Here is a 26853-nt window from a genome sequence, read left to right as displayed (position 1 = left end):
AGGGCCTGGCGGGGCGCCGAGGGGGCGCCATGCCGGGCGGAGGGCCGGTTGGCTACGCGCTGCTGTGCGGGCAGGCGGCGCTGCTGCTGGGCAACCTGCTCGTGCTCCAAGGCGTGTCCCGGAGCCACCAGCACAACGCCACGGGCAGCCCGGCCACGCAGAGCCACCAGCCGCCGCCGGACCCGGCCTCCGCCTCCTCCGGCACCTGGGAGTACCAAGGCCCCCAAGCGCCGCTCGTTTACTGCAACCACCTGTGAGGAACGCCGAGAGGCGGGGCCTGCTGCGGGGGGCAGGTCTTGTAGGGGTTGGGAGGGGGGAGCCTGATCGCGAAGGGCAGGACGGGAGTTCAAGGGGCGTGGTAAATGGGGAGGGGCGGGGCGTCCGTGGGAGCTGGGGGCGGGGCTAAAAGTGGGAGACATAGGGGGGCACGCAGAATGGAGTGAGGCAGGGTCTGCCTAGTGCACCCTGTGGGCAGCCTGAGCTTAGCTTCTTTGATGGCTGCTGGGAGGTGCTGTCTTCCCACAGCGCCCGGAGCGGTGCTTTGCCTTTGTGGGTCAGTGAGCGCATCTGGAGATTTGAGTGTGTCATGGGCACTCTCACAAGATGGCAGCAATGGGGGGGCTGCCTATTCATAAAATGGCTGCCATGATGGGCGTGGCTGATCACAAAATGCTAATTTCTCAGATGCGAAGTGGTGAGACTGAAAGAAAGGTAACTTGCCTAAGGAAAGGAAAGGTTCCTCCTGTGCAAGCACCGGGTCATTACTGACCCCTAGAGGGACGCTGCTTGTGCTGGCGTTTTCATGGCAGACTATAGCGGGATGGTTTGCCATTGCCTTCCCCAGCAAGCTGGGTACTCATTTTACCGACCTCAGAATGATGGAAAGCTGAGTCGACCTGAGCCAGCTACCCAAGACCCAGCTTCCGCTGGCATTGAACTCAGGTCGTGGAGAGAGTTTCGGTTGCAATACTGCGCCCACCACTCTGCACCACACAGGGCTCTACTTGCCCAAGAACCCAAGTACAACGCAGAGGTGGGGTCTGAGCTCCAAAACACAAAACTGCCCCTTTGGTCCCAAATAAAGATGGTGCTGGAGGGCAGCACCTTGCTTTGCAGGGTGCTGGAGGGCAGCACCTTGCTTTGCAGGGTGCTGGGATCCAAACTAAAAAATAAATACTTAAAAATCTTAAGCAATGCAATAAAAAGCAGGAGGGGCAGGGAGCCTGGTGTGTGCCAAGAGAAGTGTCCCACAGGCACCATGTTGGGGACCACAGCTTGAGGGCATTGTGAGTAATTTAAAATGGCAGCACAGTGCATGGGATTCCAGAGCAGGCATTGGAGCTGGCAGGCCCTGCTGGGTCTTCAGTACCCTCAACTGTCAAAGGGTTGGATCCAGGATAGGCCCTTCACAAGAGGAAGAGACCTTCCACGAGAGGAAGGGTTCTGCTTGTGAGAGGTCTGTCAGCCTAATTTGGGGGATCCCCTCCTCCCCACACCACATATTACCCATTCAGCAGGGTCTCCAGACTCCGTGTAGTATTTTTAGGGGCCTGGAGGGGCTGCTGTGGGAAGGAGGGGCAGGGAAGTCTACATCCACCAGGGCAGTTGATCCCATGTAAATCTGGATCCAACCCAAAGGATGATGGGTGTGGACACTGAACTGTGGAGTGCAGTGATGGGGTGCATTCATATCTATGCCTTCACTCAGCAGCAGTTTATTTCAGCAGTAAAGTATATTGCCTCAGTACCGGTTGCAATGCTAGCCATTCTCATTCACCTCAGTGCAGTAACTTTGGAAGTAAAACATTGCACTTCTGTACTGCCAGCTCAGAGCGGGAGTCAACTGAATTGGCACTGCAGGTAACACAGATGTGAACTTCACTGCTGAAAGCCCTAGGGCTGTTAACTGTTGCTAAGGGCATAGCTGTGAAAGCACCTCAGCTTTTGTACAAAGAACTAAAGAGGCAAAATGGTGGCATTTGAGAAGGGATTGCGAGGTGTTTAAGGGGTGATGGTGAGGGCTGTGCACAAGGGGAGGAGCAGTGCAGGGTGGAAGAGTGGTTGCAGCAGTCAGGGCCTGGGATATGAATGGGGGCAAAATGGAGGAGGGGCTGAAGGCCTGGTAGGATGAGTCTGAAGGAAATGGAGTTGGGTGGAAGAAAAAAAGGAAGGGTTGATGGATAAAGGAGACCTTAATGTGGCATTAACATGGAGGTATGTTGGAAACAGAGAAGCCATCTTACCCAGGGAGCATTATTTAGCCTTGATGACAGGTGTCTAAAGTCCAGGATGAAAGGTGTGAGTTGGGGACAGCAAACTACCCCTGTTGGGAAGATATGCTATAAAGGCTACGCTGGAAGGGACAGTTAAGAAGATTGGGACAGGGATGGGGTTAGATTGATGCTTGTTTTCCCAAATATATGCTGAGGAACTTACTGTTAACCTGGATTAGTCGCTGCTGTACTCTCCCTTTGGGCATAATAGAACTCCTGGCTCCTGCAGCTTCTGAAACTTGACTTTTGTGGACTACTTATGTACTTCTCAAAGCTGAACTCTCCTTGTGGTTTATTTGCAGACCGGAGGAGTTCGTTGAGTGTGAGGATCCTATGGATCATGGTGGAAACACAAGTGCACGAGATGAAGTAGGCCACGGGTGTCTCAAGGTGAGTCCGAAAGGGGTTATTTTGCCACTTCAATATTAGATAAAGCCTGGTAATTTTACGGGGTGGGTAGAGAGAGCTTGTGGTTCTACCTGCTATGTTCCAAGGCACATCCATTCGCAATAGAAAACGTATACAAGGAATTCCAGCAAATAAATCCTGTCTGCTGTTTTTTGTCTCTATAATAGTTTGGTGGCCAAGCATATAGTGATGTAAGCCACACTCGGGTCTCCTGCAAGGCACTGGATGGCATTGAGTGTGCAGGACAGCGGACCTTTCTGCGTGGGAATAAACCATGCATAAAGTGAGTGTCCTTTCTTGGGTACTTGCAGTTTCGGATGACTGAACCCAGAATTCAGGTGCAACATCTAAATGTGTGATAGGTGGTGTGTGTGAGATACATGTGACTCTCTCTTCACCCCTTTTGTGTCTTACTGAATTACATTCCAAGCTAAGAGTAAATATAGGACACCCCCCTGTAAGGCAAATGTAATAATTTTTAAATATACTACATTCTATGTAATTTCTTGTATGTCTACTAGAGGAAATTGTTGTGCAGCGAAGGCAATGGTTGGGCTTGAATTAATACCTCCCCTTGTGATAATGAATCTACTTGTAAAAGTTTTATCCAACTTCGTCTTTTCATAGATACACCGGACACTACTTTATAACCACTCTCCTCTACTCCTTTTTCTTGGGTTGCTTTGGAGTGGATCGTTTCTGCCTGGGCCACACAGGCACAGCAGTGGGAAAACTGCTTACTCTTGGAGGACTTGGAATCTGGTGGTTTGTGGACTTAATTCTCCTTATCACTGGAGGACTAATGCCCAGTGATGGAAGCAACTGGTGTACCATTTACTGAAAAGCTACAGCTCTGGACTTAAACCAAAAGAAGATGAGAGGGGAATCTTAGTTCAGCTGGAGACTACACTGGAGTATTAGTTTTGTACTGGAACTAGGTCCTCCTAGAATGCAATTAACTGAAAAAAGCTAACCATAATTCTGCTGTACATACCTCATTGTTTGTTTAAATGGAAGCTATACTTTTCCTGCCTACGAGGGACTGGGGAGATGTCTACCCAGTAGAATAAGTTGCCTCAATGAATTTACCACTCTAGTAAAGACGTTATTGTTCCATATATCTTCATACACTTCTGTACTTTAGGAGGCGCCAAGGTAGTAACTGTGGTCTACCCCTCCCCCTGTGCTTAGCCCTAGTTCTCACTGGTGTACGTTTTAGAAGTTTTCCAAATAAATTTGTGTATCCAGTATTTGCTGGAAATAATTTGTGAGGTTAGTATGTTCCTTAAGGGTAATACCGCAAAAGTTACTGTCTGCTTTTTATGTGTGCTCTTTTTTTTTTCATTTTTAGCTCAGACTACTTCTCCATAAGAACATAAACCCAAAGCCCCAGTGAGGTAAAATGCATCTTGGTATGCGTTTTCGTCTTCCCTTCCTCCTTCTCTGTTAATCTTCTCTTGTGATGGGACATGGAGAAGCAGCCGTGTTCCAGCTATGCCGGGTCTAATTTGTTTACAGTCAATTCCAGAACATGCTTATAAATCCAGAGAAACCAAGCGCAGTGGACCCTTCCCTCCCCAAAGCTGCTCAGTTCCTGACCCATTTTAAGAGAGTGGGAGATTGCTGTATTTTGGTACTAAGAGCCAGATTTTAAGCCAAACTAATTTTGCAGGCATCTTAAAAGTTAACTAGGAAGCAAATTTCTTCAGGGTGTCTTTGGATGATCAGTGCATGATAAGCCTCTTCGAGAATCCAACAGATGTTGGAACATTCTTAGATAATCCATGTCAGCAGAGCTACAATCCATGTGGCAGAGCTTGCTGGTAGGAACACCTCGCCCCTGGCCTGTGGAGCTGCTGCAGAGTCTGGGTTATCTGCTTTCCAACAATATGCTCCATCCAATGTCACATGAATGAGCTTCTGCTTGCACTATGGGACTCTCCCTTCCATTGTTCTCCTTGCAACCCCCAAATCTGCTCCAGAAGGTTCCCCAACCCTCTGGCACAGATTTGGGGTGTGCGCAGGTGGGTGGGGGGAGTTCGTTCCCACCGACGGATAGACACCATTGGATACAACCCAGTGGAATTAAAAATATGTTCCCATTTTTCACTATGACTAGTGAAAATCACTAGTGGCCTAGTCAGATTTAAAGCTGATGGATAACCATAATGTCTGGAAGCATAAACTTAAATTTGTGCCCATTTCAATCTCTCTTTTTTTGGAGATAGTTAAAAAGTTACTGCTTTAAGCCATGTCTGGAAGTGGCATGAGGATCAGTATTGTTAAAAGCTTGTTGGCTCTTTGTATCAGGGATGGTAAAGTAGTACCAGTTAGAGAACAGATGGTAAGATGGTTAGAAGTACCCTTGGGGATACTCAGCTACCATATTTTGCCATTGCCCAATGGGGTTGGGGAGGAATGTCCATCAAAGTAGTTGGGTTAGAGACCCCAGTATTTTTAACTGCTAATGCAGAGCTAGTTGGACCAATGTGGATAGGTCTATATTAAACTTTTTTTCCAACTTGCAGGCAGCCTCTGGCAGAACATCACCTTCATCTATGATGTTCTACACCTGGCCCACCATGAAACTGGAGGAGTTGGGTTAATGTGATCATGCAGGGCTTCTGTATGGAGGCCCTTGCCTTGGTATAGGGTAGGGGTGGGCAACATGTGCCCCACAATGTCAAAATTTGCGGGAGCAAAAAAAAAAATACTGATGTGCCATAATCAGCAGCAAACCACTATGGAACACTGCAATGGCCAGATTTGGTCATTCTAGCTTTCTTTGGAAGCAAGTTGGTGCATTCTTTGCTACCACTGAATTCCGTGGGGTTCTGGGAGGAGTGCAATTCAGGGTGTCTGAAAATAGCTCCTAGGTGTCCCAAAGTTGTCCACCCCTGGAATAGAGTATTAGACATGGTGCTCGCCAGATGCCTTCCACCTTCAGAGTGGTATGACTGGAAGGCTATTTCCCCCCAGTTTTGACTCACTTGGATGAAAGGAGGGTTTTCTTTTTACCAAACAAACCTTGTCCCGCTTTCCCAATGCAGTATTTGATGATCTGTATATACTAGAAAACTAGAGCTAAGTGTACAGTCTGTACAGTTACTCTGTACGCTGTTTCTCGCAGGCTATAATTTAGGATTCTAAACACTCTTGCTTCAGAAGGGCAACTTTTAATCAATTTCATCTGGTGTTACTGAAAGGATGATGTCTTCGTTTCCTCTCCGCACCACAACAGCGAGGGTATTGTTGTTCTGGACAGCATCTGTTACGTCTTGGGTTGAAGTGACTGTTTTCCCATTAATTGCTATAATGACATCACCGTCTAGCAGGCCGGCACTGTAACCAAAGGCAGAGATTGAAAAACGTATAAGAAAAGGCTAAAATGCCTCTCCTAAGGCTTAGTTAGCAGCAGTAAGAGCTTTAAGCTATCCTGGTATTTTTGCCCCACCCCTTTTGCATTTGGCTCCGCCCACCACTGGAATGGTGAACCCTGAGAGCTTCACCAAAATTGTATTTGGACCTCTGGTTGAAAGGTTCCCCACCCCTGCAGTAAGTCTTCATTGGCCATTAGATCTCAAAGCATGTCATCATGAGATGTCTTTGAGGGAAGGTGCAGGCTGTGAACCCTTGCTTTCAAGGCTGCTTCACACCTGCCGCTTCTTTTAGAAGGGTGCACCTTGCTGTGGAAAGCCTGTATGATGCAATCCGTCCAGTATGGCATTGTGGCAGACATGTTCCTGTTGTGAAGTGGCTGCCAGCTGCAGCTTTCCCCCAAGACTGGCTTCCGCATATTAGGGTTTGGTTTTAATTTTGTTGTAATTTACACTTTTATTGTAAACTGCCTTAAATTCTATTTTGTCATAGAAAGGCAGAATATGTCCAAATAAATAGTGCCTGCTATTGTGATATTTGCACAACAGTATGTACAGCGACTTCCCCTACAGCAGTGTCCTGTACACCCTTCTATAGTGAATGGCTCTCCTTCTTAGTCTGCACTAGTTTCCTGGGTAATAGTCACAAAGGGTTGCAGGAAATGCACCTGTTTTTTTTAATCTCTGTTATTGATGTTCCTAGTTGGTTATCTCTGGATGACCTTGGCCATGCTCGCACTAGCACTTTAGTAAACGTTCAATGCAAATGTTCAAAAGAATTGCGTGCCTTTGCTTTTTTAAAGACACCCAAGATAAGCAGGGAACCAAATACACTGGATTCTGCAACATCCCCTCTAAGGTTTTATGGGATGACACCTTCTGTTTTTTCTCACACCTCACACCATCTACACCAACCCAAGAATGGGATAGCTGGGAATGATGGGAGTTGCAGTCCAACATATCTGGCAAGCGCCAAGTTGGGAAAGGCTGATCTAAACTCTGATCAGATAGGAGTGGAGAGGCTGGTATGAGTTGATGGTACTGTTTGTATACAATGACCTGTACCTCTTTTAAGGACAAGGGATATCTGTGTAAAGAGTTTGTGCTTCCTTTCTATCTCTTGAGTAGGGAATAAGGAGCAACATGCAAATTTGTCATGCAGATCTCCTCTGTGGTCTGATCAGTATATTAGTGTAGTAATAGTAGTTTCTGTGTGGACAAGAGCCCAGCTTCAGTCCCTAGTATCTCCAGGCATGGCTAGGAAATATTCCCTCTGAAACCCTGGAGAGCAGCCACCGGTCAGTAGACAATATTGAGCTAGATTGAGTCAGGTTAATGCACCTTTCCATGTTGTGGGCTTGCCTCCTTCCCTTGAGAGCAGGCAGTTCATTCCCTTATACATCCTCAGAAAATCTTTTGGGAGAAGGAATGTAGTTCAGTGGTAGATCACATGCTTTGCATGCAAAAGGTCCCAAGTTCAATTTCTGGCATCTCCGTGTCCGGCAGGGAGGCTCCTGTCTGAAAGCCTGAAGAGCTGCTGCCAGATAATGTAGGCCAGTGATTCTCAGACCTTTTGCCCCGTGGCATGGTCTGAGGGCACATGATGCAGTCACCTTGCTGAGAATGGGGGACTGCCTGGGAACTCAACAAGTAAACTGCTTTGAATTCAATGGTGATGGAAGAAAGGCCAAATGTAGATATACTAAAGAAATAAACAATCCCCATCTGCCTCTATATATGCATATATGTGCACGCGCGTGTGCGCATATGTACACTGAGCTATATATACATAGCTCCAAAATCTGCAGACAGTACGATATAACATGTAAAGAATTGCTGCCAGAAGGCAAAATCCATGATCGTCAGAGGAGCAGGGGCTCCTTAGCAATGTATAGTCAGTATTTAACACAGCTAACATGCAAAGTTATGCTGCTACTTATTAAAACCAAATTCAGTACATTTGCCCTGGTTCAACAGTACGTAATACAGGAAGTGGGGTAGGCTGGGTAGAATCAGGATGGGTTATAGCAGCCTTCCCCAACCTGGGGCCCTGCAGTTGTTTTGGACTACAACTCACATCCACACAAGCCAGCATGGCCAATGGTCAGAAATTCTGGGAGTTGTAGGTGAAATCTGGTTAGGTTACCAGGTTGGGAAAACTGCTATAAACCATCCTGATTCTGCCTCCAACCCACCCTCCCCATAGCTGAGATTCACTTCTGCACTGCAGAAGTTAAAAAAGATTAACTCCACTGGTGGACTACAGTTCCCACCATCCCCAGCCAGCATAGCCATGCTAGGTTAACCTTTCCTGGAAGAACTTGGGCGGTAGGCCAGGACTACTGCATCCAGGGAGGGAGGGGGGAGTAGTCTATATCCCATCCCAAGGGCTTGGAGCAGGTCATTGTATGCTCAGCTTTTACCTTGCCGCAGCCGTTCCTTGAATCACTTCATAGACATAGACACCGACTCCGGCACTCAGGTCTGGAAAATCCCTGTCCCGCCGTCTCAGCTCACGGATGAGGCTGAGAAAAGAGAGTAGGACAGCTCTATCAGGCAGTTTAGAAGCCCACACTAAACACAGGGATTGCAAACTAGGTTATCAAAAAAAGAAAAATGTGTGTTATGCAACTAGTGCAGACATCTAGGGAGGGCAAGACTAGGCCCTCCATTGACTACAGACCACCGAGCTTGGCAGAAAATGGGGAGGTGCCTCTTAACAAGCCCCAGCTTCCCTGAAGGCCCCCAAAGTGGCAGAAGTGAAGGTAAGAGTTCATCAACAAGTTTGATTCTAACTCCGAAGGCTTGAATCAGGATAAAGGGTTTTTATCACACTACATGTGTTAATTGGCTTACCTCTGCCAAGATGTTTGTATTACCAGCAACAACTGCACTATGAATGACCACTGTTAATAATGTGAGTGTCACTTTCTGCATTTAATCTCCTGATGTCACTGTATACAATTCTTCCTCCCACCCTCCCTTACCATATGTACTGTATATAAACCCCAAACTCTCCATAATACTCCATGAATCTGATGATGTGGGCTATAGTGCACAGACACTTATGCCAGAATAAATTTGTGAGTCTTTAAGGTGCTACAAGACTCTTCATTGTTGTTCTTCTGCAATGAACTAACATGGCTATACTGTGGAAAGAAGTTAAGGTTGTCCATGCATAGTAAATGTATGCCACTAGATAGAGGTAATTCCAGGCCATACAGGTCCTCGCACAAGTATGAGCCCATGGGGAAGGAAATGTGGGTGGTGTCTGGGGGGCGGGGGAGGCACATCTGGCAATTTTTCCCCTTGAGCATCCTTGAAGTGGTGAGGCGGAATGCCCCATTGCAGCTTTAAAAAGGACAGAAAGGAATTAGAGGATGCTCCCTATGAGCTCAGTTCTCTTCTCCCCCCACCCCCGCATTTCACACTGAAAATGTTGACATGCCCCAACTTGCTCTACCTATTGATAGGGATGTACAGACTGTGTAAAATCCGCTCCGTCTGTGTTTCATGGATTGTCAGGTGCCTTTTGTTCCGTCGTCCACCCACAGATGGATGCAATTTTTTGTTGTTGTGCAGAAAAATATGCAATTAAATAGGTACTTATGTGTTCACATAATTTACCTTAGTACATAACATTTCCCCCATTCCATGCAATTTTCCTCAGCAGAAACTTAGGTATTTTCCTACGAATTTATATGCGTAAATTTCGGGAAAGTAAAAAAAATCATCCGAAAGTCCACGGACTCCGTGTGGCCTGAGGGGGTCGCTCCGCATCAGATTCTGCAGGTCGGATTCTTGGAAAACCGAGTTCATTTTAGTCCGTCTCGAATTTCTCCAGCATCCCTATTGAACAACTTTAGGTTTCACACTTTATTTCCCACTTGGTCCTCTAAAACAATGAATCCTGAAATGATTCTTCTACAGATTCAAAACATGGACTGTCTCTACTGTCTGCTATTAAAGGGCAGTTCACAGGGTAGATAAAAATCAATATATTTTTAGAAGATAAACAGATTTTTTTAAAAATGGATTTTTTTAATGTAAATTGTGTGTTTTTAAAAAATCATAAAATACTAAATTTCTCACTTGAGAAATAACATTGTTACAATTAAAGCTCATTCTAAACATGCTAAACCGATGCTTAAAGTCACATAAAATGAAATTACCTTCCAGTTAAACATGGGCATTTATTTTAGTTTTTCATGTCATGAAAGTAGCTCCACTCCTAACTACCTAATTAGTGAGGACAGCCCAGCTACCAGCTCTTGCTATCTGGATCAATGGTTGCTGCTGAGCCTGGGGGGAAACTGCCTATCCAGTGCAGGGTGGGAGGAGTGGTGAGGAGCAGATCTCCTTGCTCTCCCAGCCCGGCTTTCGCAGCTAAACAGCCGATTACGGCTGTCTAGCCGTGGGACCTTGGAGCGTGGGAAGCGGCAGCTGGATGACATGTAGGATGTGTCGTACCAGCATTTCTGACTTCCCCACCCCAGCGTGCCCCCAGAAATGCGCAGTTTTTGCTGCTCTGCGCTCCTCTTCCAAGCATGGAGCGCGGGGCCGTTCCACACTGCCCACAAGGCGGCGGAGGAGGAGGTGGAGGTTGGTTCTCAGGGAACCGGCCTCAGACTGCAGGTTCCAAGGTCGGTTCCCAGAAACCGACCTATGGCCATGTAGCTGCTGACTAGCGGCCATAGGATTGTGCCCTAAAGTCACATGTGCAAAGATGCAAGCTAGATAGGGTTGTTGCTCTGTGCTCATGTAGCAGTGGAGCTGGGCCAAGCATGGCTGAGGAGTTCAGTAAAACAGAAAGACAATCTAGCAGGGTTGATCCAAACTGATGCTGAAAAGAAATCCAAAACACTGGATTTTTTTTTAATTCTGCCCAATAACTAGAAAGGTTATTGTCCAGTGCACAAAATTGTCCAGTGTGCATCTTCCTGTATTCCCATACTAAGGCTGCAATCCTACACTCACTTACCTGGGAGTAAACCCATTGAACTCAATGGAACTTATTTCTGAGATGGCATGTATAGGATTGTACTGTTAACTCAAGCGGTTGTGAGTGTTGGTCATAAGAAAGACCTAGGGAATGTTTTAAAAAACATTCCCTCTATAGGTAAAAAAAAAAAAAAAGGAAAGCATGCAAAATATATACAGTGAGACAAAGAGATTGCAAAGCCTACTTGTAAGAATGAAACAGTGTAAATAATACTCTATTTAGTTATAAATGAAAACAGCTTTGTGGTCAGCTGTGCACCACTGTTCGGGCAATTTATGAAAAAGATGCAATAGGAAACTTGATTTAAATCAGTGCTTTAAATCAACCTTTTTTCCCCTGATTTAAATCATTGATTTAAATCGCCTTGATTTACATCAATCGACCCTGGCAGTTCACAAAATAAAGTTTTGGAGTGATTGCACATCCATGTCAGGTACTCCACGTATCCTCCTGTTAGTTAAAAATGTATCGGCAACAGAGGATTTGCAGTAGCAGTTTCGGCCATTTGGGTAATTATGGGGGTGGCTGCAATCACAGAAACTTGTCCTAACATAGATACTCAACCTTACAGTGAAAGGCCATGCAGCATCCAGACAGGTAAGAGGAACTGGGGGCAAGGGCCAGGGGAGCAGACTAAGAACTTACTTGAAAGTGAGAGGGAGCATTCGGAGTCCCAGATATTTTTTCTTGGGTCTAATCTTTCCTAGAAAGACAGAGGATCAGAAGCACTCTCAAAAAGCCGAGTTAAAATGGCATGGAAAAAGTTGGGTCTAGTTCACACACAACTCCAGCCCTCCCTCTGTGTGTGCATGCATGCGCACCATACCTTAGGGTCACCCACATAAGCCCTACTTCAAGTCCCCCCCCATTCTGAGGCTCAGAGGGTGGCAAACAAGAGAGATTTTTTGGTGGTGGCCCCTCAGCTCTGGAATGCTCTCCAAAAGGAAGCTTGCCTGGCACCCAAATTCTATCTTTTCAGCACCAGGCTAAGACTTTCCTGTTCTCCCAGGCTTTTGAAGTCTTTTAGGGCACAATCCTATGCATGTTTAGACAGAAATGAGTCCTACAACTCCCAGCTTCCCCCAACCAGCCACGCTGGCTGTGGAATGCTGGGAGTTGTAGGACTTATTTCTGTCTAAACATGCATAGGGTTGTGCCCTCAGACTGCAATTCTATACCCACTTGCCTGCAAGTAAGCTGCACTGAACTCAATGGAACCTACTTGTGCTGTTAAAGTGTTTTAAAAATATTTTAGTATTTTTGCATTTTACCTCTTACACCTGATAATGTATTTTATGTTTTGTTGGCACAGTTACTGGTTTTATTTTATTGGTTTGATAGTGATCTTATTTGTATGATGAAGATGACTTAAATTATAAAATGCCTACAGAAATTGATTCCATGAGGCATTCAATACATTTAGGGTGCAATCCTATCAAGATAGGCAGCTGCCTCCAAACTCAGAGGTGACTGCCAATCCAAAGCAAGGCAGGATAGGCATGGGGGGATCGTTCCCTCCGCGCCTCTCCTGCCTTGCTATTTTTTGCTAGACTGCCTTTTGGCTGTCTAGCAGCAGGGGGGCCGACCGGGAGAGGAAGCCGCTGTACGACACATTGGATGTGTCATATGCACAGCTCCATTCTCCCTGGCCCAGAACACCCCCCACCGGAACACCCCTTCTTCCGAGCGCGGAGGATGGGGCTTCTCCACGCTGCCTCTAAGGCAGTGCAGACGAGGGGGGAGGTCAGTTTTCTGGGAAACGACCTCGGAGCGCAGGCTCCGAGGTCGGTTCCCAGAAATGAGCATATCCCATGGCCCTGTAGACAGTGTCTGGTGGCCACTGAATTGCTCCCTGAATGTTTTTTAATACATGCATGCATTTAAAAAATGCCTCCTTGAGCAGCTGTCTTTTGCCTGGTTCCTCCACTGTAAAAAGGGGGCAGATGGACTGTGTGATCAGGGCTGACTTGCCTATGCCCCAATTTACACTTGAGGTGCTACCCATAGTAGTGTAGGACACACAGGAATGCCACTTATTAAGAATGCAAGAAGAGTTGTGCTGGGTCAGACCAGAGGCCTCTCTAGTCCGCATTCTGTTCACACAGTGGCCAACATGATGCCTCAATGGGAAACCCACAAGCAGGACATGTGTGCAAAATGGGGTGGGTCTGTGAGCTTTACCTCCAAGAATTGGTTTCCTACGATCTTTTCTGACACCCTACCTTTCAGCCGACGATTGTGAGAGTCTTCCAGGAACTGGCGGATTCGGTCAGAGGGGATGGCAAAGGAGATGCCAGCTGTAACCTTCAGGGTATTCATCCCAATTACTTCACCATCCTGTTAGACAGAGCACAGGTGTTGTGACCAGACTGGAGGCTTTTTGTCCCTCGAACATGCAGGGTGAAGCAAGAATACAAATCAAGGATGGAGCAGGGGACACACACGTGAAACAGAAGTGGGGGCAGGGGCATTTTAGCCAATGTTAGAAGGTAACCTGGTTCACACGTAACGAAAACTAATTTCGTACACTTAATTTCATTTTTATGCGACTGTAAGTGTAGGTTTAGCATGTTTATAATGTGCTTTTAATTGGAACAATGTTATTTTTGAAGTGAGAGATGTAGGATTTTAAAAAAAACTATTTGCACTGTAAAGCATTCACTAAACTGCTAGCGTGAACATGCCTATGGTCATCCTTCTAGGAACAGGCATAAGAAGCTAGTGGGAAAAACACAGAGTCAGTGCACATTTCTTGCATCCCTGTGTAACTATTTCCCAGGAGACTAGTGCGGACTAAGAAGGAGAGCCATTCACTGTAGAAAGGTATGCACCAATGTAGGGGAAAGTCCATGGGGTCACGAAGAGTCGGACACGACTTAATGACTGAACAACAACAACTAGGGGAAAGTCGCTGTACACAGTTGTGTAAAGATCAAAATACTAGATACTATTTATTTGGACAGTTATATCCTGCCTTTCTATGACAAAATGGAACTGAAGGCAGTTTACAATAAACGTGTAAATTACAACAAAATTAAAACCAAACCCTAAAATGCTGAGGCCAGACTTGGGGGAGGCTGCAGTTGGCAGCCGCTTCACAACAGGAGCATGCCTGCCAAAATACCGTATTGGAGTGATTGCATTACACAGGCTTTTTCACATTTTTAAAAACTGACAGGTTTAAAATTACAGGTTTAAAAATGCTTCCACTTTTATTCAGCAACCCACGATCAGCTCCTGCTGAGCATCACATCTGAACCCAGACTGCTGGAATGTTTAAGATCTAAACAACCCAGCGGCTGACCCATGGTTGGTTGTTGAGTTAACCACTGGGTTGTTTAGCCCCTAAACAACCACGCAATCTTGGTTTGGTTGTCATGCTCCACAACCTACAAAGTTGCCAATCATGGGTTGTGGGGTAAAAGCGGAAGAGGCATGACAACCCACTGTTTTTTGAACCGATGGGTTGTCATTATGTGTGAACAGGCCCAGTAACGAGGAAAATGGCTTCTCAGTGAGATGGGAAACAGCAGAGCCAATGCATTGGGGCAGGGGGACAAACCAACAAAGGCTATGTCAATCATGAAGAGAAAATGTCTGGAAATATCAAAATCCAATAGTGAGGTCAGAAGGAAATTAAATGCAAAAGGTGACAATTATTATTATTTGGGGTGGCTTTTCACAGTGCAGGTCTTGCCACAACTGCACTGTGAATGACTAGTGATAATAATGTGATTGTCTCTTGGCTTGAAAGTCTTCTGGATAGGAAAGGAAGATGGGGCATCTCTTACTCCAGAGGATGTTAATAAAGCAACAGTAGGTTGACAGCTGCTGGTGGAACAACAAGGAAAAATGCTGGGAGTCCTTCAAAATGTTTAGACAGCACTTAGGGTAAGGAAAAAAGACAAAGGAAAGGACATCTTACCAAGTTTACCAGCGGCCCTCCAGAATTTCCATACTGTGAAAGAGAATAGAATTGAAGAGGAGGTCAATACTCCAAATACGTCTCCTCTGGCAAGAATTCATTGCAGGTAGAACTTTTGACAAAGTATTTTAAGAACACAAAAAGAGCCCTACTGGATCAGACCAAAGACCCATCTAGTCCAGCATTCTGTTCCCACAATGACCACCCAAATTTATTTATTTACAATATTTATATACCGCTCCATATCTACAACAGATTTCAGAGTGGTGAACACAAGAGATAAAAGAGGTAAAGGATAAAAAGATTAAAACACCAGATTAAAATTATGCTACTTTTAAAAAAATACCAATAAAACCCACGACTGGTCAATTAAGGAGGTGCCAGAAACAGCACAGTGGCCTCCAGGGGCAGGGAATTCCAAAGAAAGGGGCCGCTCCACTGAAGGCTCTTCCCATAAATGCTTACGGGAGGCTCACAAGTAGGGCATGTGTGTAACAGTGCCCTCACGCTCATGTTCTCTAGCAACTGGTATTGAGAGGCATCCTGCCTCCGATCCTGGAGGCAATATGCAGACATCATGGCTAGGAGCCATTGACAGCTTTATCCTCCATGAATTTGTCTAATCCCCTTTTAAAGCTGTCCAAGTTGCTGTCCATCGGCACAGCCCGTGGAAGCAAATTCCATATTGTAAGCATTTGCAAAGAGTGTACAGCCTATTTGTCTGCAGCTTCAGAATCTTCTGAAGTTCACAGCACAAAAAAAGCCTCCAACCCCTGTGCTGGCCTCTGACCAGGTCAACTTACATTTCTGAACCACTTGTAGTAAGTGCCCAGGTTTGCATGATCAGCAGAGGAAAAAGAAGCCACCGTGGCTTCTTCCCCCATCCCTACACGTGCTGCTTGTGTGCCCACCATTTGCCTAAATACCCGCGATGTAACCAGAACCACGAAAAGGGCAGGGCAAGTGTAGATCTCCCTTAACAGGACTTGCTGGAGACAGGGAAGTGTGGAATGGAAGCAGACACTTAAAACCCTGGAGATCCCCTTTTCCCCAACTGTCAACTGCTGTCAAATCAGCTTATATGGAGTCCTGTCTTGTCAATTACCTTGTATGTTTCATACTGCAGTTCCTGCCCTTTGACAGCTGAAACATACAAGGCAATAGGCAAGGCAAGATATATTTTTGGCACTTGCACAACTGCAAAACCCCTGTAAAAATAATAATTAAAAAATAAAGACATTTGTGCAAATTCCTGGGGCTGAAAACATTAAGAATATTAAAAAATATTCCGCCCCCACTTGTGCAAATGTCGGGCCCCCCCAAAAAAGCCAGGGAACGAAAATGGGGTTGTGATTGGGGTTGGAAGTGTGACAGCATGGGCAGACAAGGTGGTTCTGCCACCAAGTCCCCTGGGATACCTGCCAGAGCCAGCTGGAGAACCACAGGGGAAGGAGAGGGAGCATAACCATAGCCCATTCATCTATTGGGCTCGCCATGGTTGTTCTTCTGCAAACAACCCACCCTACATAGCTTGTTTGCCAGGGTGGGTTGTCACGTCATGAAAACTCACCCAGTGGCTCCCATCCACAGCCCCACGTGTACTTCAATGAACTTATGGAGCTCCAATAAACATGGAGCCCGTGCTGGCTGGGGATAATGGAAGCTGTAGTCCAACACACCTGGAGGGCATCAGGGTGGGGAAGGCTGCCTTAAGGTCTCTTTCTCCAGATTGCAAGGAAGCAAAATAATGCATGTGGTGGGGAAAAAAAATAGGGGTCTGCCTCAGTATATAAGTGGGTGATTAAATAAACAAAGAAATAAATAAACGAAATCGTTCAAAGTATTTTTTATCCCACTCCTCAGCCGAAATGGTCCCAGAGCAGCTTACATCCAGTCCGTAAAATAAGATGATCCTCGCCTGCAGACTTACAATATAAAATGATACAACATACGAGGAAAAAGTGATAGGGAGGGAAGAGGAAAAAAATGACTTTTCAGCAGGGCTGGCAGAATGACCTCACTTCCCCTCCCATCTCCCTCTGTACAGCCTGCTGGAACGGCTGCTTCTGGTTAACTAATCACTCCACACCCATCTCATTGCAATAGCTGACCTAAGAGAAGGCGGGTGTCAAACTAGGCATAGCTGGGATAGAAGTAGGGAAGGAAGAAGCAAGTGTTTTGGCCTCTTTTGAGTAGACAGTGGATGTGTGGCAAACCAATACTTTACCAAACTTCGCAGCAGCACTAATGACTGGCAGCGGTCCAGGGAAGCCCCCAGAGGAGTCTCTTACATTGATAATGGCGTCAGTCTGGATGTATTCCATATCAGAGTACTTCATCCCCAGCTCCTTGCCGTCTCGCTGTGTGCTGCTCACAATTCCTGTCGTCACTGTATTTTGCAAGGAGAAAGGACTCCCCAGAGCCACCACAAACTCCCCAGGCCGAAGGTCAGAGGACCTGCCCAGCAGGAGCACCGGGAGGACCATCTGCATGGGGATGAAGGCAGTGAAAAACCAGGCCTGAAAGACATAATTCTTCTGCTCTCCTATGGCGATCCACAGTTGCCTGCAGGCGAGCAGACAGAGAAACGAAAACTGTTCTTTGTGAGCTATAAAGACCGTGGGTGCATTGTGTGGGTGGGCAGGCCTGAGGGCCAGGAACTGCAGTGGACTTCTTTGCAGCTTTGATTAAACTTGGCATGAGAGCTCAAAATCAGTGGTATAGCGGAGCCAGGGCTCACAGCGATGCAACACCAGCACTTTTTTATTAGCAGGAACACTGACGTCATCTGCCACCCTGCTCAGAATTCCTTGTTCCCGCTAAGCTTAATTGCAAATGAATTTTCCCAGCAACAATATCTTGTTCCTTGTTGTATTATAAAGTATTTTGGACCAGTGTGGTCTTGAATGGGCATGAAGACCCATTAGCTGTACAAAAGACCTACCTGCTCCTGCTGCAGACAGAAACGGCTAGGATTGGTTTGTTGATGTGGTTCAACACAGCTACCTCCAGTTTTGGACTTTCCTTGGGGGTGCGCTTATGGGGAGTGTCACGATGCACAGCTATTTCAACATTTACCGCTATGCTGCTGCTCAAAACACACCTCCCACACAGACTGTGACAACAGAAAACATTTAATTTAAATAGCTGGCAATCTCCCACAAGGCCTAGAGCTGCCATTTGTCCTGCTATCAATCAGAGTTGACAAAATTAGGCTGGGCAGGCTGGGACTCTCAGTTGGACCTGTCTGATTTTCCCAAATAGCCCTGCTGTATTTTCCTCATAGCCGGTAGAGGCTGGTGGCTCTGATGTCAGTGGGGTGGTGAATCCACTCTGGGTGCAGTCAGAACCAGTAGGAACTCTAAAGTTCTCAAGCTTTGCACCTTGGATTGCCCCTTTAGAGTTCTGACTGAAACCCAGAACGGATTCATTGCCCCACTGACATCGGAGCCACCAGCTTCCACTGGAGCTGAATTCTTATATGTCACCTCTGCTCTAGAGCAGAGGTGCAGAACCTCTGGCCATTGGCCTAATCCAACCTGCCAGGCTCCCCAATAAATGCTCCAGCACTAAAGCCATGGCAGAAGCCCTGAGTTCTGATCTGTCCTGACTCCAGGCATTTATAGCAGTTCCAAGCCAGGAACCTCGCAGAAATCCTAGCCTCTCTCTACCAGAACTCTGCTTATGGAAGAAGTTCTGCCTTCCTCATTGTGCCAGTAAACATGCCAAGGGAAGGTCTAACCTCCGGAGCGACTTGCCCTGCTGGAAAAGAAGCCAATACTCACATCGGTGTCTATTTTGATCAGCGCGATATCCAGCTTGTGGTCAACGTCTTTGACTTTGGCATCAAATTGGTGGCCGCTCTTCAGTTCCACTTTGATCCTCTGCTTGTTGGTGAGGACGTGGGCATTGGTGATGATCAGACCATCCTCAGACACAATGAAGCCCGAACCACTGGACACCAAGACCTCTTTGTTCGTGTGAGGAAACCTGCCCCAGGGTCATCAATCGATTGATCGATCAAATCCACTCCCACCAACCCTATAATCTTCTAAACCAAAGGCATGAGCAATTCGGCAGGGGTTCCTAACCTTTTTGGGTTGGTGGATGCATTTGTAAGTTTGAGAGAGTGTCGTGGGCATTTTCGCAAAAGGTCTGCCATGGGGGGGGGGGGTTGCCGTTTCATGAAATGGCTACCATGGTGGGGGCTTACCCAGACACAAAACACTCATTTCCCAGAAGCCCAACTGGTGAGGCTCAAAGAAAAGTAAGTTGTCCAAGAATCTAAGAACAAGGCAGAGGTGGGGACTGAGCTACAAAACAGAAAAGAAATATTTTGAACCCAAATACAGATGGTGCTGGAGGGCAGCCCTTCACTTTGCAGCATGCCAGCCTCCCAGTTAATTGTATCTTAATCTTTTAAAACAAAATAAAAATCAGGAGGACCAAGGCACCTGGCAGGTGCCAAAAGAGGTGTCTCCAAGACATTACTATGTCTTGCAATACAAGAATACAAATAGGTACAGGAAAACTTCAAAACATTACAATCAGTTCCATCCTGGTAAAAATATGATGACCTTACATTTGCAAATTGAAAAGCATATTTTGATATGAAAGCTCTTCACTTATTAGCAACTGCAAATCCAACTACTTTCTGGATAACTTTTGCGTTTATACCACTTACGGTGCAATCCTGTACATATTTAGACAGAACAAAGTCCTACAAGTCACAGCTGGTATGGCTGGCTGGGGAATGCTGCAAGTTGCAGGACTTTTTTCTGTCTAAATATGCATAGGATTGCACCCTTAATAGAAAAAAGCAAACATCTTATCTGGTATATCCAGAAAGGCAGTTTTATTATCTGGTATTATCCAGACTGGCTGACTCTAAGAAAATCTTAGAAAATCTCTACAAATCTCTACGAAAACTTTAAAGCTGAGTCTAAGAAAATCTCTTTTCAAGGTTTGGTATAAAGGAGATGAGGAAGAAGGGTCAGAGCTCCACAGGGGAGCCCCGCTTTGCATGCAGAGGGTCGCAGGTTCAATCCCCGGCATCTCCGGGTAGGGCTAGGAAAGAGTCCTGTCTGAAACCTTGGAGAGCCACTGTCATTAAGGCAGACCAGTGGCTGGGAACCTCTTTCAGCAACACTAACCCAACACTGATTTCACTGGGCTTAAGTCCCAGGGTGGCTAGATGCAAAACAGGTCAGAATTCCCACACCTCTAATAATTGAGTAGGAGAGGGAATTGCAAGCCACACCTGTGGAAACTCTCTTTGACACAACTATTAAAGGTGCAGGAGCAAACCCTATCCTCTTTTGCATTTGGCCGCTCTATTAAATCCATTGATCACAAGGATGTTACACACACCTAACCCTGTTTTCACTTGTGGCCACTATCTACTCTGGAACTTGAATGCTCTAAAATAGGGTGGGCAACTTGCAGTGCTCCAGATCTTTTGAACTACAACTCCCATCATCCCTAGCCAGCATAGCTGATGGTAAGGGATTATGGGAGTTGTAGGCCAAAACAACTGGAGGGCCACAAGTTGCTCACCCCTGTTCTTGACGCTTTTTTGGCTCCATTAGAACACAGCAGACAACCATTAAATGGGGTTTGAGTTAGGGCTGCCATCCAGTTGAAGGATTTTTAGTGGGTCTATCATCAGCCTTTTAACTGTTTAATAACGGAGACAGTAAACCTATGGTCCCAGGGTGAGCGTCCCAGGGACCACAGCATGGCTCAGAAAACCCTTCCGAAGTCAGGGGTCCAACCTCAGAAGGGGGAGACAGAGGCCTGACCTCCGACACCTCCTCACAGCTGGCATGGAAAGAACCACGCTGGCTTCTTCTCCTAGGTCAGAAAATCGACCTCGGAGGAAGAAAGGGGGTGTTCTGGTAGGCAGCCGGGGAGGAGACTGGAGAGGCCAGTATACAAGTTATTTTGAACCTCCTCCTGCCTCCTCCCCTCCCCCATGAACCACCTGAGCTAGATGGGCTGAAAAGCCCATCTAGCAAAAATACAGGAGATCACAGGACAGGGAGGCGAAGATTGCTTCTGCTGCTCCTCCCACCCTGTTGGCTTCAGCCCGGCAGGGCATAGGAATCACAGCAGTCCCGAAGTTAGGGGCCTTCTGAGCAGCAACAGTGCAGTTCATAGGACTGAACCCTTAATCAATTAAATTTATCTTAAGAGACTGCCTGACCCCCTGTACCCGCCTGTTTGGTTACCGTGCATCTGCTGATGACCAAGATTTCGGAGGTCTGGTCCAAGGTGGGTGAGAATAGAGCCTCCAGCAGGGTAGCATTCACCCTCAGGAATTTTCTGCCACTACAGATTAGATATGTGCCAACCCTTCTGGGTCTTCCACACCTACTGAAAACATACTTTTTCCAACAAGCCTAGCCAGGAAGGTAACCTTCTATACTATATACTATATATTCTATATACAGTGTTAGTCTTACTTAGAGTAAACCCATTGAAATAAATAAATCTTCAGTTAGTCATAACTAAGAAGTGCCATGCATTTCAATGGCTCTACTCTAAGTAGAATTAACACTGGATACGACCCACAATATTTAATTATGATGTTATACCATGTTTTTTGTACATCACTTAGAAATTTATTTTAATGTAAGTGATTCATACAAATATATATATACACATACATACATATAATCTTTAAAAAGAAGAATACATTTAAATTACACGGTTTAATTGCACTCTCAGACCCTTGTGTTGATCAATCACCTAGATTAATTAACGAAAAAGGTGCCTCCAATGAATTGTACAACATTTTTTTAAAATGTTAATGGTTTTTAAATACTTCTCAAAGCTGCAGTTCTCATCCTAGAACAGCCGTTCCCTCCTTTGCATATTTTCAAAAATGCCGCCTCTGAGCCTTTTTAGATGGTCTTTTCCGCTAGCCTAGTCTTTAACTGCCCCTGCGCCACTATGCTCAGTTTGTCCACTCCCCTTCTTTCCCTTCTACTCTCCCAGTGCCTCTACTGGTGCTTGTTCCAGCCATACCAGCAGGGGCGTTGCTAAGTACTTAAAACATTCGGAGCTCAATCTTTTCATTGACATCAATGGATTTATTTATTTATTTGCCACCCATCTGTCCAGCTACCCAGCCACATTTTCTGGATGGGTGTTTTCTTAGCTTAATTGCCACGTGGAGGCGGGATTGGGGGGGGGCACAGTGTATGGGGTGGGTAACCTTTCCCTCCCCAACTGTGATCCCCTAGGACATTCCCCCCTGCATGACAGCTAAATTTGGGGGGAGGGATTTCTCCCATTGGCACAGATGGACACATAGGGCTCAGGTGAACAGACCTGCAGGGGAAAGATTGCAGCATCCTTGCATCCCAGCACTGAACGGCTGCAATAACAAGCCCGGTGCCCCAAAGAGAGCCACAGTGCTTTCCCGAGGCTGCGTAGCACATCTCCCTGAAGCACCCCTTCAAGATCTGGGTGAGGCAGCGCCATCTGTTGCAACAGTGCCCTTTCCTCCAGACAGGAAGTTGCAGCGCAGCAGTGCTGCAGAGCTTGGCTTTAAAAGGCTGGGAGGGGCAGCAGCTACAGAGATGGAGAGCTTTGTCCAAGGCCAGCTCTAAGAGGAAGAGGCGGCAGCCAGGTAGGGGGCCAGTTTCAGAATCTAAGCAGACAACGCTTCCGTTACCTGCGGAAGAGTTCCAAGTGCACAACAGCGGGAGCAATCTTCTCGACCACGTCAGCAATGAAGTTGAACTTGTAGCGCAGGCTATTAGGGTCCACAGCACCTGCAGAGCAAAAAGGAGGCTACGTAAAGATTACGTAGACTACGGCGAAAATAAGGGCAACGCTATTTGCGTTGCCCTTATTTTCGCTGTAGTCTACGTAAAGATTTACGTAGACTACAGCGACCAAATAAGGAACGTGAATGGCGGCTCCCTATGGGGGCCGCCATTTGCGTACGCGCTTTTTTTTTTTTTTTAAGTCACCCGTGATAGGCTACGTGACGATTTACGTAGCCTATCACGGCTGACTTTGCAGATCTAGCCGTGATAGGCTACGTTAGTCGTCACGTAGCCTATCACGGGGGCTTTTTTTTTTTTAACTCTTTATTTCGCGGCCGGGCAAGGTGAGGCGCCTCCTCCCCAGCCTGAATTTCGGCCGGGCGAGGTGGGAAGCCTCCCCCCCGGCCTGAATTTTGTCTGGGCGAGGCGGGAAGCCTCCCCCCCCCCGGCCTGAACTTCGGGGGGAGAGCAGCGAAGCGCCTCCCCCCCACCGCGAAAAGCTGCGAGGCCAGGTGACTTTCGTGCACCCCTATCCACACTTACACTCAGCGGCCAGTCTCCAAGACCGATTCAGACATGTTTCATCATCTGATGGAACACTCTGCCCTTGATAACTCATGGAATCAAGTCCACTGAAAAACAGCGCATTCGAGGGGGCACGTGCAGTGCTACAGACATGAGGCCATGGGAGTCCCACTAGATCAGACCAAGGACTCATCTGGCCCAACATCCTGTTTCCAACAGTGGACAGCCAGATACCTCTGGGCTGCCCCCAAACAGAACATGATGGCAACAGCACTCGGCCAAGTTGTTTGTCGCCCAGTTAGGGATGTATGGATTGTGTAAAATCCATTCCATCTATGTTTTGCGGATTGTAAGGTGCCTTTCATTCCGCAGTCCACAATCAACAGAATCAGGGATGTTTTTTTTCATTCCTGAATTTGCGCAAATGCACAGTTGCACAAATTTGTATGTGCAAAAATACACAAATTCCCCCAACATGCACAAAATACCCAAGAATGTGCATTTTCATGCTTTAGCCTATGGGGGAAATTAGCATTTTGGGACATTTTAAAAAAAATGCATAGTTTTTGACGAGCAAATTTGTGCAAAATCGGGAAACTTAGAAAAGTGGTCTGCAAGTCAGCAGAATCCACCCAACCGGGGGGGGGGGGGCAGTCCACTGCAGGAATCTGCCAGTCAGATTAATCAGAATCCAAACTCATTTGGTTCCGTTGCAGATTTGTGCGACATCCCTAAAAAGGTAAAGGTGTCCCCAACCAGTCATGTCCGACTCTAGGGTGTGGTGCTCATCTCCATTTCTAAGCACTGTCCGAAGACGCTTCCGTGGTCATGTGGCCGGCATGACTGAACACCGAGGTGCACGGAACGCTGTTACCTTTCCCGCCGAGGCGGCGCCTATTTAAAGGTAAAGGTAAAGGTGTCCCCAACCAGTCGTGTCCGACTCTAGGGTGTGGTGCTCATCTCCATTTCTAAGCACTGTCCGAAGACGCTTCCGTGGTCATGTGGCCGGCATGACTGAACACCGAGGTGCACGGAACGCTGTTACCTTTCCCGCCGAGGCGGCGCCTATTTAAAGGTAAAGGTAAAGGTGTCCCCAACCAGTCGTGTCCGACTCTAGGGTGCGGTGCTCATCCCCGTTTCTAAGCCGAAGAGCCAGCACTGTCCGAAGACGCTTCCGTGGTCATGTGGCCGGCATGACTGAACACTGAGGTGCATGGAACGCTGTTACCTTTCCCGCCGAGGCGGTACCTATTTATCTACTTGCAATTTCTTGCTTTCGAACTGCTAGGTTGGCAGAAGCTGGGACTGAAGACGGGAGCTCACTCCGTCACGCGGCACTCGGGTCTCGAACTGCTGACCTGCCGACCTTCCAGTCTGCAGTTCAGCGTCTTAACCACTAAGCCACCGCGGTCCGGCGCCTATTTATCTACTTGCAATTTCTTGCTTTCGAACTGCTAGGTTGGCAGGAGCTGGGACTGAGGACGGGAGCTCACGCCGCCACGCGGCACTCGGGTCTCGATCTGCTGTCCTGCCGACCTTCCGGTCTGCAGTTCAGCGTCTTAAGCACTAAGCCACCGCGGCCGATAGACTGCTTTTGAACCTGCAGGTTCTGTTTAGGGCTAGCCGCCCTTGATAGACTTCCCGCCCTCCTTGAAATCTGCCCACGTAATCCCCCATTTAAGCTGGCAGGGAATTCCCAATTTAAGGCGGACGTTCCATCGGGAGCACCAAACCCCGTGCAACGCACTCACACGTGCCTTGGACGTCGTCGCTGCCCCCGAGGTGAGGGCACCAGCGGACCGGCGTCTCCTCCGCCCGCACTGGTCCGTGCTTGAACCTACGCCCCGAGCTGCTCCCCTTCCAAGGCTCCCCCCCGCGCGCGCGCGCCCCTTCCGCACCTGCTTCTCCGCAGCCGCCTTTCTGCACGGCGATGGCCGGCAGCTCGCCCCGGAGGCGCCCTTGCTCGTTCCGCGCCCGGAGCTGGCAGAGGCTGCCGTGGGTGCGCCCGTCGCTGCCGCACACGGGCCCGGGGGACTCGGCGCACGAGCAGGCGCCCGGCAGGCGGCTGCCGCCCGCGGGCCGCCGGCAGAAGAGCCCCGGGGCGCACAGGCCGCCCGGCGCGCAAGGGTGGCCCTCGCCCGGCGCGCACTCCCAGCAGCAGCCGCAGCGGTCGGGCCGGAGCTCGCCCGCGACGGCGGAGCAGGCTTGCGGGGAGCGCGGCGGGCAGCGCGCCCGCTCGCACACGGCCGGGCAGCGCGGCGCCGCCGCCGAGGGCGCCGCCGCGCCGGCCAGCAGCAGCGCCAGCAGCACGCGGGGCGCCGCCGCCATGGCCGCCGAGGGGCGCCGCGCGCTCGGGGGCCCCGCTGCCGCCGCGCCGCTGAGCCGGCCGAGCGTGGACGCGGCCAGCGACGACTCCCGCCGCCCGCCGGCCGGGCCGCGGCTTTTATGGACGGCGCCCGGGCGGCCCCGATGCCCCGCGGGGCGGGGGAGAGGCGCGGCGGCGGCGGCCAGCTGGTGGCGGGGCCTGCCTGGCATGGGCCCCCGGTGCCCCAGGGGGTGCTGCCACGCCAGTGACGCCAGCGTTTGCAAACAAACCCTTCCCCAACCCGGGGCCCTGCAAATGCGCTGGACGACAACTCCCAGCACCCGCCAGCCAGTGCTGGGAGGTGTAGTCCGACGACTCTGGAGGCTAGTGGCCAGGTACTCCATTGTACGCAAGACAGCCCTCTTGTGTTACAGGTGCCCTCTGCTTACATTTATATCCTGCCTTTCCTCCAAGGAGCCCAAAGCAGAGTACGTGACCCCCGGCTCCTCTCCATGTTATCCACACAACAACCCTGTGAGGTAGGCTACAGCGAGAGCCAGTGCCTGGCGCAAAGTTGCCCAGTGAGTTTCATGGCCGAGCAGGAACTAGAACCTGGATGGCCCAGTCTGACACTCCGACCACTAGATCACCTCAAGATAAAAGCCCTCAAGAAGGCAGAGCAATAGCCTTAAAGTTGCACCTCAATATTTAGCACCCGGACAACAGAGTGAGTAGGCAAACGGGTGACCCTATCACAGCTGTCCCCACAGCAGATGGATGTCTTGTATTTCTGTTTACATTGGAGATGGGCCACGTTTTGGGGCCCATGGGCACATTTAGCCATTTAAGGAACTGTGGTGGGTACCATCACAAAATGGCTGTCATGGGAGGCGTGGCTAATTACAAAGGACAAGTAACCTGCCCAAAAGATGGAATTCAAGGCAGAGGTGGGGGCTGAGCTTCAATACACTAAACAATTCATTTGAACCCACAATTTTCAGTGCCAACAGAAACCTGAAGGCAACAGGCAAGAACCTGGACACCAGACTGAGCAGGCACACAGCTCAGCAGGTCAGAATCTTCCCTGCCATGTTGAGATGCACTGCATTTCTATTTCAGTTCTAGCCATTCTTTTTAAATTTGCATCTCAGTGTATAAATCAGCGCATGCAATTTCTTTGCAAATCTGTCCTCTCTTGTCCTCTGTCTTGGTGATTCGTAAGTGTCCACCCTATGCACTTACATTGGAATACGTCCCATC

The 26853-nt window shown here is 48.1% G+C and overlaps 2 protein-coding genes across 2 annotated transcripts; one reads left to right on the top strand and one right to left on the bottom strand.

The window, feature by feature from the left end:
* Positions 1–9158, top strand: TM2D2 (TM2 domain containing 2). The gene is made up of 4 exons (XM_084804058.1): positions 1–253; positions 2576–2663; positions 2849–2964; positions 3309–9158. Exons 1-4 carry the CDS (start codon positions 30–32, stop codon positions 3520–3522), a joined length of 642 nt encoding a protein of 213 aa, XP_084660184.1. The 5' UTR covers positions 1–29; the 3' UTR covers positions 3523–9158.
* Positions 5840–25867, bottom strand: HTRA4 (HtrA serine peptidase 4). Its single transcript, XM_084804057.1, has 9 exons — positions 25187–25867; positions 22667–22766; positions 18771–18975; positions 17277–17471; positions 14986–15018; positions 13283–13397; positions 11706–11763; positions 8482–8583; positions 5840–6023 (listed from the first exon to the last, which is right to left on the bottom strand). Exons 1-9 carry the CDS (start codon positions 25821–25823, stop codon positions 5858–5860), a joined length of 1611 nt encoding a protein of 536 aa, XP_084660183.1. The 5' UTR covers positions 25824–25867; the 3' UTR covers positions 5840–5857.
* Positions 25868–26853: the final 986 nt, after the last annotated feature.

Source organism: Heloderma suspectum, chromosome 6, assembly GCF_057233095.1.
Source record: "Heloderma suspectum isolate Gila_16-S chromosome 6, 16-S_ref, whole genome shotgun sequence".
Classification (NCBI taxonomy): domain Eukaryota; kingdom Metazoa; phylum Chordata; class Lepidosauria; order Squamata; family Helodermatidae; genus Heloderma; species Heloderma suspectum.
The sequence above is the reverse complement of the archived record's forward strand: the minus strand, read 5'-3'. Positions and strand labels throughout refer to the sequence as shown.